Here is a 15151-nt window from a genome sequence, read left to right on the forward strand (position 1 = left end):
TTACATTTCTATTGAATCACTTTCCTTTCTTTTCCTTTTTTTTTAATTTACAATTTCTAGTCTAAATAACTAAAATTCTAACTAATTATTATTTCTATTTTTATTTTCTACTTTATAAATTTGGGGTATTACCTCAACATTGAAAAAAAGTTAAGGTTTTAAGATAAATTACTAAATATACACTGATACACTATACCCATACACATAACTTTGATCATAGCCTAAAATTTATACAATGGTCATTTAACTCTCATATTGCAGCTATGTTACATTACATACTGATACACTATACTCATAAAAAACTAAGGCCCATATGAAAAATAAATGGACAAGTTTTGTAATAATGAAGTGATACATTGTGCTGTATATAAAGAGCCTATCATAACCTCCAAAGCCTTCAAGATTTGCTCTTGAACTTCCTTTGGGCTTTCAGGTCGACGACGACGATCGATATATTGTCCTTGCTCCCGCGCTGCATCCCGACGTTCGAGAGGTACTCCGCTGCTGCTTGTGCCGCAGGGTCGACTCCCTGGCCCCGGTCCGCTGCCGGGTTCGTTCCGTTCTTCTTGTGCCATAATAAGATCCGTTTCCGTGCAAGGTCGCATACTTCCTCGTTCGTCATCACGTCCCACAAGCCGTCGCTTGCGAGGACGAGGCACTCGTCTTCCCTAGCTCGAGGGACGAACATCACCTCGGGCTCCGGGATGACCCATGGCTTCAAGTATCTGTCGCCTGTTGTTACACGAGCGAGCAAGCGAATTAATCAACCAAACGAGGTTGAAAATGTGATGGGACAATAATACCCTCGGACGAGTCATGACCCGGATCAAACACTATGGTGCACATAGATAAAACTATCGATATGTCACTATATGACTTGAAGCCCGTGATTAAGGCGTTTGACCGACCTTGACCCGTCTTGACCGACCATACATTAACCCATCTCACAGTCTAACACGAGTTTTTGTGATCGTAAAAGGAAATCTACAAATACAAGTATTTAAATTTTTTTTATTTTCTTCCAAAATGACGTCAGAGTAATCGACGCAAGTCCGGACCAGATGCATGCATTTTTCGATGACGAATGTAACATAACTTTTTTAATGCACGTGCACGAGAAACGCAAGTGGATGACGTAACGCCAACATTCACACGCACATAGAAAACTATAATAAATAATGACGTACCAATAGACCGTGACATAGCGAGAACACCAAAAACACGGTGGCCGTTCCATTGTATGACCTTGCCACCAGCCGCCTCTATCCTAGCATATTCATCCTCCCGATTCGGCTGAAAATTGAAATTGCAACGAATAAATCGAGGGTGGCCACCAAAACTCAAAGCTAGAGAACGACAAAATGCATTAAAAACAAGGCGGGCGAATATCTGACATAAAAGCTTACTTTATGATCGACCGATAGTGCAATTGCTTCTTTACCACGGTAAAGGACAGCTCTCGAATCTCCACAGTTAGCAACTATAATATGGGATGAACAAACAACTGCAACAACTGCGGTGGATCCAACAGTTTCAGGGGCAAGTGGTTCAGAGGCGCAATTAGACACACTTGCATCGTCTACAGGGATGACTCGGCTCACCTTTCCACTGACCTCATCATCGACCGTTAAAAAGCAATTGTTGAACACCTTCTCCCATTGCACCTGTCGAGCATCTTGGGAGGCTTGGGTGGTCCCGTTAACCAGATCATCTTTGACGTTTATTATCTCGTCTTTTAAAGCTAAATGGAGACGCTCACGGCAATGATTTGCGACCTATAAAACCGACCCTATAAGTGACGAATCGATAAAAGTAGAACTCATAAGTAATTGCCTTCTCAACAAACTTACCTCCCAATCTCGACAAATTTAACTAAATCGCCCTCCCAACTCAAAAATATTATTACTAAAACAAGCGCATTCGACTAAATTTTTAAAAATAAAGCAAAACTGAATTATCTATGTCAATATACAAAAACCTGCACACACTAAAACCATGATTAATAATGCGTTATAAATGATAATTTATTTTATTTTATTTTTGACATAGAGAAACGTTACATACCTGAGATCCACCATGGCCATCGTATACCCCGAAAAAGTGTGAAGTGAGGTGAGTCAGTGTTTGACTTATCCCATCGATTTTATAGTCACCGATGAACATCTTGATGGGAATTTTCATGAAATGAGGAACGGCAACAATCGCATCTTCCATTTCCGGCCTATGTCCAATGACAGACACCGAACCCCAAAGAGGCAGACAATCCAACTCATATACACTTTTAACCCCGCCTTTGGTGGGATCTTTTTCACCCGATAACTTGAGAGAAACTACCGAAGCCTTTATAGTAGGCCCACTCGAGCATTCCTCGTCTTGTGTAGTGGATACTGTGAGGTTATCGTGAGATAACCTCCGCTTTGTGTTTCTTTCCTCCACACTAATGACTTTTGCAAATATCTGACCGTTATCAACGCCCTCGATTTCAACAGCAATGGGTAAGCTGGACTCTGGTGTGGTATCTAAAGGCACGGTTAGATCTGAGCTAGAATCTAAGGGTAAGAATTCCATACTACTTAAGTTAGGGTCTTCCCCGATGGAGAGAACCTCGTCTTCTTCACTGTCATGAACATCACTTCCAAACTGACCATTTTCAGCCATCTGCTTCGCCTGTAACGAATAACGTTTTGCCTCACTTGCCCAGGGAATTAGTGACACATCATTGGTTTCAGAGTTAGCAAGATTATCCGAACTAGAATGAGAACTATCATCCAGCACCATTACTGCCCCAGTCTCCAGCTTGAGACGTGCGGTCTCCTCGTGACTTTCACTACCTAAGCTAACTGTAACCGCAATTGCTGGACACATCCCGTCCATCAATTTCTTTCGCCGAGGCTACACAACCTTGTAGATCCTCGAATTAGTCAGATCACGAGCTTGAAAATGCAGAGAATTCAAGAGCCAACGAGCTGATTTCCCACCCCGGTGCAGCCTCACGAAGAACTAAACAAAGGGGAAAACAGGATACATCTCAAGAATCAACAAAATAGTTTCTTTTTCGTATGAAACAGAACAAACTGGGCTCAAATCATCGCAGATACAGAAAACACACACACACACACAATTGCAAAATAGAGATCTGAAAGAAACAAATCAGAGCACAAAGTTGAATTCTTTTTCAAGAATCTGACATCTATAACTCACAAATTCTTCCTCTGCTACAAATAATCACAAGAGATGAAATAACAAATCAGATTGCCCTATTTTTTTCAAGAATCTGATAGTCTAAAGCTCACAAATTCTTCCTCTACAACAAAGAAATCACAACCCTCTTATATAGTTCACAAGAGATGCAGAAAATGACAAATAACATATCATTATCCAAATCTAAGAAACACAACTCGTGAGAAACAACCTAGGAAGAACAGGATCCTCAAGATTCACAAGAAAAAAAACCACAAAGATGCTAACTTTTTGACACATGGAATACAGGTTTCATGGATCTAAGGCAACAATTCTCAGCCTCTCAATTAACATGGGTTTCTTTATAATCAAACAAATCTCCGATTTCCCCCCAACAACCACCTCTCAAAACAATCAAGATTCAATCTTTAATAACGAATTCTTGAAAAGGCAGGAAACCCACAAATTACTAACAAAAGGGACTGAGCCATCACATCCAAGAACCAATTTTTATCCACCTGGGATCGAAGTAAATGAAGAAAGATGAGGGAATCTTACCAAGAATCGAAGTGAAGCAACCAAAACATGCCAATAATTGCAAATGACTCAAGAGTTAGCTCAGCAATAATGCCCCCTTCCTCCAATTTGTTAGCTTCAAGATTGAGGGGAGAGAGAGAAGGTGGAGAGAGAGAAGCTTTTAGTAATTGAAGAACTGCATAACTGGACACGTGTAGTTTCACTTATCTAACTCTCTAACTCCAATAGATGCCTCTGCCATGAAAAGGAAACCAAAAATACACAGAAAAATATAATGAGAGAAAAAATCATAATCATCTTAGGATTACTATAAATAATTTTCAGGGGTCGTGTACCTTCTTGACATGGATCTCAAGCACGCCACGTGTCCATATTCCACAGGAACAATTCTTTTTAATATTATAAAATAATAAAAAAAATTAAGCAAGAAAAAGAGATGCAGTATTCCATGGTTGTGGTTGTGGTTGTGGTTGTGGGTGAGGAAGCGCTTCGCCAGCCATATGAAATCAATTTTTTATAGTTTCATCCTATTTTTATGAAATTGTATGAATTTGATGTTGAGTTTCAACTTTGAAAATTGTACCTAAATCAAGTTCATGAATGCGAATTTAGATATTTTTAATGATACTTCTATTTATAACATGTACCTTCGTTGCAATTACGTATCTATAATTATGGAATATTTTTTTATTTTTAGTTGAATATATTTCCAAATTCCAACAAGATAAAAATAAAAAACAGAATATAAAAAAATGAAATTTTCACTTAAAATCAAGAACAATAAATGCTCTCTTGTTCCATGAAAAATAAATATTTTTATAGATGATACAAGTTTTAAATGCAGTTAATAAAATATAGGAGTATAAGAGAAATAGAAAATATAAAATGATAAAAAATTTTCAAAATATAACTAATATTGGTGGATAAATTATAATGAAACATAACACTATTTTTCATGATATATATGCATTTTTTTCTCTGAAATAAACAATAAACAGTATGATGGTTGGGCGAATTTTTGAGGGTAGTAAATGCAGGTAATGAATATAGATCACGACACAAAGAATTACGTGGTTCGATTTACTGAGGTAAATCTACGTCCACGGGAAGAAAGGAGGGCAAGATTGTATTGCTTGATCTGGTTTACCAGCTTACAAATACAGACTTGCTATATGATATTTGATGTCTAGAGCCTTTTTCTATCTGATCTAAGTTCTATTTATACATTGAACTAAGATCGTGGCTTGCATCACCACTAACTAGGTCGTGGCTTGCATCACCACTAACTAGGTAGTGGATGTCGTGGAGGTCATGAGATCCTGCATGGGTCCACTATCTCTTTGTTTGGTCCGCTATCCTGCATGAGATCCTGCATGAGTTGACACCACTAAATAGATCGTGTAGTGGAGGTCGTGGAGGTTCTGCATGAGTCCACTATCTCCCAGTTCGGTCGAATACTGAGACCGAACTTCTGAACTATGACCGAGCAGCTTTTGCCGATCTGAGAGTAGAGCTTGATTGGTCGGCTTTTACCGAGCTGTAGGCTGGGGCCGAACTCTTTGGTAATGCCGAACTGATTGATCGGCTTTTACCGAGCTGTAGGCTGGGGCCGAACTCTTTGGTAATGCCGAACTGATACTCTTCCTTGGGCTTTGGGCTGATGGGCCGTCACTGCTATTGGGCTTGTTTAGTACGTACTCCATCACTACCCCCCCCCCGAAAAGCGAAGTGAATCACTTCGGCGAAGCGAGTCACTTCGGCATTCTGGATAAAGGTACGGGGGAGGCTGACGTCAGGGGACGTGCCTTGCGCGTGACTGCATTAAATGCGACAGTAAAAATCCGGCCGTTGAATCCTGAAAAGGTGGGATTCGAAACGGTGCGATGATTTTGAAATCTTCTCCGAATCTGATAAATACGTCCTTTCTTCATCATTTGAACACTTTTGCTATTGCTTCTTCTGCCTTCTCTCTCTTTTGCGCAAAAATTTCCTTCCACTTGAAGAATTTCTTCAGAATTTCTTCAGACTTTCAAAGAGTAAGAACCATGTCTTCTTCTTCTTCTTCTGAGTCAGGTAGCGGTAGGAAAGGGGGTAAGGGGTCTTCTAGCCGGAAAGAATCCGGGGAGAAGACCGTAGAGTATTTTCACAGCATCTTGAGTAAGGATACTGTGATATCCTTACACGAAAAATATTTTTTTCCTGGGGGGAAGGTTGCGATTCCCGACGACCTTCATAGGGCTGACTCGCCGCCGGAGGGTTACGCCACCGTTTATGAAGCCGGCTTGGAATGCGGGCTTCGTTTCCCTCTTCCCCCTGCCTTTGTAGAGCTGCTAGATTTTTTTCAACTCCCTTTAGGTCAGGTGACTCCGAATTCTTGGAGGCACTTATCGGCCTTTGCTGCCGAACTGCGTAGGCTAGATAAGGATCTGTCTCTGAGGGCACCGTGACTGCATTAAATACGACAGTAAAAATCCGGCCGTTGAATCCTGAAAAGGTGGGATTCGAAACGGTGCGATGATTTTGAAATCTTCTCCGAATCTGATAAATACGTCCTTTCTTCATCATTTGAACACTTTTGCTATTGCTTCTTCTGCCTTCTCTCTCTTTTGCGCAAAAATTTCCTTCCACTTGAAGAATTTCTTCAGAATTTCTTCAGACTTTCAAAGAGTAAGAACCATGTCTTCTTCTTCTTCTTCTGAGTCAGGTAGCGGTAGGAAAGGGGGTAAGGGGTCTTCTAGCCGGAAAGAATCCGGGGAGAAGACCGTAGAGTATTTTCACAGCATCTTGAGTAAGGATACTGTGATATCCTTACACGAAAAATATTTTTTTCCTGGGGGGAAGGTTTCGATTCCCGACGACCTTCATAGGGCTGACTCGCCGCCGGAGGGTTACGCCACCGTTTATGAAGCCGGCTTGGAATGCGGGCTTCGTTTCCCTCTTCCCCCTGCCTTTGTAGAGCTGCTAGATTTTTTTCAACTCCCTTTAGGTCAGGTGACTCCGAATTCTTGGAGGCACTTATCGGCCTTTGCTGCCGAACTGCGTAGGCTAGATAAGGATCTGTCTCTGAGGGCAATCCTTAATTTTTTCCAGTTTAAGAGGAAGGGATCTTGGTTTTACTTGATCCCTTTACAGCCCTTTAGAGCCTTTTGTAAAACCAAATGGCCGAAATGGCAAAATCGCTTCTTTTTTTATAATAGGACTTCGGCTTCGGACTTTTCCTGGAGAGGGCCGAAGTCCGTTATTCCTCATCCTCGGGTAGAACCGTTGGACGAGCTCGAGGCCGAGCTCAATAAGATTCCCATGATTAGGAAGCAGTACTCGGAGTCTGAGCTCGTCAAGGGCGACTTCGTGTTCGACTCCTCGTCTTCGGACGAAGAGACTGAGGGTGAGGATTTCTTTTTTATGCATTACTGCCTTGACGACGAAAACTAACCTTGTTTTCTTGCTTTTTGGCAGTGAACTTGCTAAACAAGATTAGCCGCAAATCCTCCGAGCTTAAGAAGCCGGAGAAAGAGAAAGCTACCAGCTCGGCGCCTGATGCCGAGAAGAATCCGAAGAGGCAAAAGACCTCTTCTTCGGATCCAAAAAAGCCGGAGTCGACTTCGGCAAAGGGGAAGGGGAAGACCCAGAAGCCCCCAAGAGCGCCAGAGAAAGACGTGGTCTTGGCGCCTCCTTCGGAACATATCTGTGAGCCATTTTATGGCCCACGGATTTTGCCGAGGTGAATTCTCTTCTTGATTTTCTGGCCTTGCTTTTTTCCTGTATTTTTTTGGTGGCCCCTGTTGACTCTTTCCTTTTTCCATTTTCAGAGGAACGATATGCTCTCCAAGCTCGTCGCCGTTGAACTCTCCAAAGCGTCCAACGATTATGCTGAGATGCAGAGGAAGTTGGCGGCTGCTCGTCACCAGGCCGAACAGGCTAAGGCAGACTTTGAGAAGGCCAGAGCTGCTAGGATCTCGGCCCAGGATGAAGCCCAGTTTGCCAAAAACCAGCTCGTCATCCAGCGAGAGCAGACGAAACGGAGGGATGCTGCCGCCGTGGTTGCCCAAGGGGAGGTTCTCCGTGCTTTCGCGGAGAAACTCTTTCTGAGCAATCAATTTTCGGCCTTTGTCGGTGATCTGCTGAAACTGATGACCGATAATGCCGAGCAGGGGCCCGAAGTCGTTCTGCCGCTGTACGGCCGAGAGATAGCAGCTCGTCTCCAGAGTCTGCCGCTCCTTGAGGAGCTTGCTTCGTCCTCGGTCCTGCTTTCTGCTGACCGAGTTCGTAGTTGCCGAGCTGACCGGGACGAGAATATGGAGGCTATCTTTGCCTCCTTAGGGTCAGTTTCACCCGCTCCAATTTTCCACGGAGAGGGTGAGACCGAGCAGCCTGATCAGCAGACCGGAGACAGGCAGGCCGAGCAAGAGGTGCTGCTGATCGGTGATGGGGGCACCGAGCAGGCTGGGAGGAGCAGGGAGGCCGAGGCTGAAGCTGAGGCAGACAAGGAGAAGGAAGCTGAACCTCACCGAGGAGCCGGAGATGAAGCTGGCGGAGTATGATTTCGTCTCCCTTCTCTTAGTTTAGTTTCTTCCTTGTTGTAAAATGGCTTTGAAGCCCTCCTTGTGTAAAATTTTTTTTCTTATGAATGAAAAAATTCTTCTTTCTGCACTTGTGTCTTCGTATAGCTTTTCGTACTCTCTTTTACTCCCGCAGTAGTGCTGTGTCTTCCAGGAAGAAGAATCCTCAACCCCGACATGTTCCTGTTCCTCCTCGGTACCGGAATCACAGGAGAACTCCATCTCCTCCATACCGAAGAGATGTCGGGTTCGCCATGTACGGAGCATTGAAGACTCCGTTCTCGGACGATATCACCCGAACTCCCTTGCCACAGAACTACCGAACTCCGTCGATGACTTATGACGGGTTAGTGAATCCTCATGACTTCCTGGGACGCTATCAGTATAACATGGTGAACCAGGGTCTCAACGAGGTCCATATGTGCAAGCTGTTTCCCGAGCTGCTTATCGGGAACGCAAGAAGGTGGTTCGATAGCCTCCCCCAAGGCAGCATTAGATCTTACCGAGATCTAATGGATGCTTTCCACAGGAGGTTCTTTCAGAAAGCGGAAGCCCGAATCACTTCGGCTCAGCTGCTTTCTACACGTCAAGGTCGCGACGAAAAGATCAGCGACTTTATGACGAGGTTCCACAAGGAATGCCTACAAGTAGATGATCTCAATGATCTACTTGTCATTTCGGCATTCCAAAATGGAATCCTGCCCGGAGCTCTCTACAGAAAGCTCGTGGAATGCAGTCCGCAAACAGCTCAAGAGATGTGGGACATTGCGGACCAGTTCTCCCGTGCCGATGAGGCAGACCGTCGCAAACGGTCTTTAGACAGCTCATCCCGAGGAGACGGGAGGAAGCCCGATCATAGCGATCAGGGACATCCTCGCCGAACTCCTTTTGGCGATCAGGGACATCCTCGCCGAACTCCTTTTGAAAGGATTCAAAGGACTCCGGTGCAAGACCGATTGGGGCCACGTCTCAATCCTGAGAAGCCGCCCGCCCGCCGTGATTCCGGTTGAGATCGGCATACCCAGTCCCCGAACTCTAAATTTCTCCTCAGAAATGAATGATGACGGACTGAGAGCCGAACTAAATCTGGCCGAAGAAAGAAGAGAATTGGCCTGCATAAAAGCAGCCAAGTACAAGGAGCAAGTAGCCCGGTATTATAACCAAAGGGTGAAAAAGCTGCAATTTCAAGTGGGAGATCTCGTCTTGAGAAACAACGAAGTAAGCCGAGCAGAAAAGCTGGGCAAACTCGAACCCACATGGGAAGGTCCATATCGGGTGCCAGAAGTCCTCGGCAAAGGGTCTTATAAATTGACTCACATGTCAGGAGAACAAGCACCCCGAACATGGTACATTTCCAACCTCAAGAAGTTCCATTTGTAAGAGACAGTCCAGTCAGTCAGTCTTGTGTCTAGTTCGGTCCTAGGGGTATGTGCTTTCTTTGTTTTTTACTTGTGTTTCATGTTTGTCTATGTGCGTTTTGTTTATCTATGTGCGTTTTGTCTGTCTATGTGCGTGTCGTCTCTTACAAATGTTACTGAGGTATCTTGTTCTTCGAAGGCTGATCCCCTTTTTAGAACATATATAAGCCAACGATTGTGAGTCCAAGCTTCTAAGGAGGATACAAGACCACAATTCAGCTTAAGAAACAAGCAGTCCGTCTGAAACGAACTGCAACAAAGGGAAAGTCCGATCCACGCGATAAAACTCGCCGAATTAGGACAAGGGAAAGTCCGATCCACGCGATAAAACTCGCCGAATTAGGACAAGGGAAAGTCCGATCCACGCGATAAAACTCGCCAAATTAGGACACAAGCTTAGTCCGGTCAAAGAAATTTACTTCATAAGACCAAAGACGAGTCCGGTCAAAGAAGTTTACTTCATAAGACCAAAGACGAGTCCGGTCAAAGAAGTTTATTTCATAAGACCGAGGACCAAGTCCGGTCAAAGAAGTTTACTTCATAAGACCAAAGACGAGTCCGGTCAAAGAAGCTTACTTCATAAGACCGAGGACGAGTCCGGTCAAAGAAGTTTACTTCATAAGACCGAGGACGAGCACGATGAAATTTTTTTCGCTGAGCTGTAAATACGCAGTGATAGAAGCGAAATGAAGATTTCATTTATTAAAACTTGTTCGGCATACAATTCTGCTGCCCTACGAGAAGGCGTTACGCCATTACAAAGGACTATTCTACTGTCCCTGGTTGCTAAAGTTGAGCCATCTATTCACAAAATCCTCGTGAAGCCGAGTTCGGGCGTTCTCGGCAGCTGAAGAATAAGCAGGTCGACGAGATGCTCTAATCGACCTACCGCCCCTGCTCGGCATTATCGGTCATCAGTTTCAGCAGATCACCGACAAAGGCCGAAAATTGATTGCTCAGAAAGAGTTTCTCCGCGAAAGCACGGAGAACCTCCCCTTGGGCAACCACGGCGGCAGCATCCCTCCGTTTCGTCTGCTCTCGCTGGATGACGAGCTGGTTTTTGGCAAACTGGGCTTCATCCTGGGCCGAGATCCTAGCAGCTCTGGCCTTCTCAAAGTCTGCCTTAGCCTGTTCGGCCTGGTGACGAGCAGCCGCCAACTTCCTCTGCATCTCAGCATAATCGTTGGACGCTTTGGAGAGTTCAACGGCGACGAGCTTGGAGAGCATATCGTTCCTCTGAAAATGGAAAAAGGAAAGAGTCAACAGGGGCCACCAAAAAAATACAGGAAAAAAGCAAGGCCAGAAAATCAAGAAGAGAATTCACCTCGGCAAAATCCGTGGGCCATAAAAATGGCTCACAGATATGTTCCGAAGGAGGCGCCAAGACCACGTCTTTCTCTGGCGCTCTTGGGGGCTTCTGGGTCTTCCCCTTCCCCTTTGCCGAAGTCGACTCCGGCTTTTTTGGATCCGAAGAAGAGGTCTTTTGCCTCTTCGGATTCTTCTCGGCATCAGGCGCCGAGCTGGTAGCTTTCTCTTTCTCCGGCTTCTTAAGCTCGGAGGATTTGCGGCTAATCTTGTTTAGCAAGTTCACTGCCAAAAAGCAAGAAAACAAGGTTAGTTTTCGTCGTCAAGGCAGTAATGCATAAAAAAGAAATCCTCACCCTCAGTCTCTTCGTCCGAAGACGAGGAGTCGAACACGAAGTCGCCCTTGACGAGCTCAGACTCCGAGTACTGCTTCCTAATCATGGGAATCTTATTGAGCTCGGCCTCGAGCTCGTCCAACGGTTCTACCCGAGGATGAGGAATAACGGACTTCGGCCCTCTCCAGGAAAAGTCCGAAGCCGAAGTCCTATTATAAAAAAAGAAGCGATTTTGCCATTTCGGCCATTTGGTTTTACAAAAGGCTCTAAAGGGCTGTAAAGGGATCAAGTAAAACCAAGATCCCTTCCTCTTAAACTGGAAAAAATTAAGGATTGCCCTCAGAGACAGATCCTTATCTAGCCTACGCAGTTCGGCAGCAAAGGCCGATAAGTGCCTCCAAGAATTCGGAGTCACCTGACCTAAAGGGAGTTGAAAAAAATCTAGCAGCTCTACAAAGGCAAGGGGAAGAGGGAAACGAAGCCCGCATTCCAAGCCGGCTTCATAAACGGTGGCGTAACCCTCCGGCGGCGAGTCAGCCCTATGAAGGTCGTCGGGAATCGCAACCTTCCCCCCAGGAAAAAAATATTTTTCGTGTAAGGATATCACAGTATCCTTACTCAAGATGCTGTGAAAATACTCTACGGTCTTCTCTCCGGATTCTTTCCGGCTAGAAGACCCCTTACCCCCTTTCCTACCGCTACCTGACTCAGAAGAAGAAGAAGAAGACATGGTTCTTACTCTTTGAAAGTCTGAAGAAATTCTGAAGAAATTCTTCAAGTGGAAGGAAATTTTTGCGCAAAAGAGAGAGAAGGCAGAAGAAGCAATAGCAAAAGTGTTCAAATGATGAAGAAAGGACGTATTTATCAGATTCGGAGAAGATTTCAAAATCATCGCACCGTTTCGAATCCCACCTTTTCAGGATTCAACGGCCGGATTTTTACTGTCGCATTTAATGCAGTCACGGTGCCCTCAGAGACAGATCCTTATCTAGCCTACGCAGTTCGGCAGCAAAGGCCGATAAGTGCCTCCAAGAATTCGGAGTCACCTGACCTAAAGGGAGTTGAAAAAAATCTAGCAGCTCTACAAAGGCAGGGGGAAGAGGGAAACGAAGCCCGCATTCCAAGCCGGCTTCATAAACGGTGGCGTAACCCTCCGGCGGCGAGTCAGCCCTATGAAGGTCGTCGGGAATCGCAACCTTCCCCCCAGGAAAAAAATATTTTTCGTGTAAGGATATCACAGTATCCTTACTCAAGATGCTGTGAAAATACTCTACGGTCTTCTCCCCGGATTCTTTCCGGCTAGAAGACCCCTTACCCCCTTTCCTACCGCTACCTGACTCAGAAGAAGAAGAAGAAGACATGGTTCTTACTCTTTGAAAGTCTGAAGAAATTCTGAAGAAATTCTTCAAGTGGAAGGAAATTTTTGCGCAAAAGAGAGAGAAGGCAGAAGAAGCAATAGCAAAAGTGTTCAAATGATGAAGAAAGGACGTATTTATCAGATTCGGAGAAGATTTCAAAATCATCGCACCGTTTCGAATCCCACCTTTTCAGGATTCAACGGCCGGATTTTTACTGTCGCATTTAATGCAGTCACGCGCAAGGCACGTCCCCTGACGTCAGCCTCCCCCGTACCTTTATCCAGAATGCCGAAGTGACTCGCTTCGCCGAAGTGATTCACTTCGCTTTTCGGGGGGGGGTAGTGATGGAGTACGTACTAAACAAGCCCAATAGCAGTGACGGCCCATCAGCCCAAAGCCCAAGGAAGAGTATCAGTTCGGCATTACCAAAGAGTTCGGCCCCAGCCTACAGCTCGGTAAAAGCCGACCAATCAGTTCGGCATTACCAAAGAGTTCGGCCCCAGCCTACAGCTCGGTAAAAGCCGACCAATCAAGCTCTACTCTCAGATCGGCAAAAGCTGCTCGGTCATAGTTCAGAAGTTCGGTCTCAGTATTCGACCGAACTGGGAGATAGTGGACTCATGCAGAACCTCCACGACCTCCACTACACGATCTATTTAGTGGTGTCAACTCATGCAGGATCTCATGCAGGATAGCAGACCAAACAAAGAGATAGTGGACCCATGCAGGATCTCATGACCTCCACGACATCCACTACCTAGTTAGTGGTGATGCAAGCCACGACCTAGTTAGTGGTGATGCAAGCCACGATCTTAGTTCAATGTATAAATAGAACTTAGATCAGATAGAAAAAGGCTCTAGACATCAAATATCATATAGCAAGTCTGTATTTGTAAGCTGGTAAACCAGATCAAGCAATACAATCTTGCCCTCCTTTCTTCCCGTGGACGTAGATTTACCTCAGTAAATCGAACCACGTAATTCTTTGTGTCGTGATCTATATTCATTACCTGCATTTACAGCTCAGCGAAAAAAATTTCATCGTGCTCGTCCTCGGTCTTATGAAGTAAACTTCTTTGACCGGACTCGTCCTCGGTCTTATGAAGTAAGCTTCTTTGACCGGACTCGTCTTTGGTCTTATGAAGTAAACTTCTTTGACCGGACTTGGTCCTCGGTCTTATGAAATAAACTTCTTTGACCGGACTCGTCTTTGGTCTTATGAAGTAAACTTCTTTGACCGGACTCGTCTTTGGTCTTATGAAGTAAATTTCTTTGACCGGACTAAGCTTGTGTCCTAATTTGGCGAGTTTTATCGCGTGGATCGGACTTTCCCTTGTCCTAATTCGGCGAGTTTTATCGCGTGGATCGGACTTTCCCTTGTCCTAATTCGGCGAGTTTTATCGCGTGGATCGGACTTTCCCTTTGTTGCAGTTCGTTTCAGACGGACTGCTTGTTTCTTAAGCTGAATTGTGGTCTTGTATCCTCCTTAGAAGCTTGGACTCACAATCGTTGGCTTATATATGTTCTAAAAAGGGGATCAGCCTTCGAAGAACAAGATACCTCAGTAACATTTGTAAGAGACGACACGCACATAGACAGACAAAACGCACATAGATAAACAAAACGCACATAGACAAACATGAAACACAAGTAAAAAACAAAGAAAGCACATACCCCTAGGACCGAACTAGACACAAGACTGACTGACTGGACTGTCTCTTACAAATGGAACTTCTTGAGGTTGGAAATGTACCATGTTCGGGGTGCTTGTTCTCCTGACATGTGAGTCAATTTATAAGACCCTTTGCCGAGGACTTCTGGCACCCGATATGGACCTTCCCATGTGGGTTCGAGTTTGCCCAGCTTTTCTGCTCGGCTTACTTCGTTGTTTCTCAAGACGAGATCTCCCACTTGAAATTGCAGCTTTTTCACCCTTTGGTTATAATACCGGGCTACTTGCTCCTTGTACTTGGCTGCTTTTATGCAGGCCAATTCTCTTCTTTCTTCGGCCAGATCTAGTTCGGCTCTCAGTCCGTCATCATTCATTTCTGAGGAGAAATTTAGAGTTCGGGGACTGGGTATGCCGATCTCAACCGGAATCACGGCGGGCGGGGCGGCTTCTCAGGATTGAGACGTGGCCCCAATCGGTCTTGCACCGGAGTCCTTTGAATCCTTTCAAAAGGAGTTCGGCGAGGATGTCCCTGATCGCCAAAAGGAGTTCGGCGAGGATGTCCCTGATCGCTATGATCGGGCTTCCTCCCGTCTCCTCGGGATGAGCTGTCTAAAGACCGTTTGCGACGGTCTGCCTCATCGGCACGGGAGAACTGGTCCGCAATGTCCCACATCTCTTGAGCTGTTTGCGGACTGCATTCCACGAGCTTTCTGTAGAGAGCTCCGGGCAGGATTCCATTTTGGAATGCCGAAATGACAAGTAGATCATTGAGATCATCTACTTGTAG

The 15151-nt window shown here is 45.0% G+C and overlaps 1 protein-coding gene across 1 annotated transcript; it reads right to left on the minus strand.

Moving 5' to 3' along the window:
- Window positions 1-199: 199 nt before the first annotated feature.
- LOC121794193 (protein phosphatase 2C 16-like) lies at window positions 200-4190 on the minus strand. Its single transcript, XM_042192254.1, has 6 exons — window positions 4053-4190; window positions 3739-3951; window positions 2065-3000; window positions 1407-1775; window positions 1188-1293; window positions 200-732 (listed from the first exon to the last, which is right to left on the minus strand). Exons 3-6 carry the CDS (start codon window positions 2872-2874, stop codon window positions 398-400), a joined length of 1620 nt encoding a protein of 539 aa, XP_042048188.1. The 5' UTR covers window positions 2875-3000; window positions 3739-3951; window positions 4053-4190; the 3' UTR covers window positions 200-397.
- Window positions 4191-15151: the final 10961 nt, after the last annotated feature.

Source organism: Salvia splendens, chromosome 3 (genome assembly GCF_004379255.2).
Source record: "Salvia splendens isolate huo1 chromosome 3, SspV2, whole genome shotgun sequence".
In the NCBI taxonomy this organism is placed as follows: domain Eukaryota; kingdom Viridiplantae; phylum Streptophyta; class Magnoliopsida; order Lamiales; family Lamiaceae; genus Salvia; species Salvia splendens.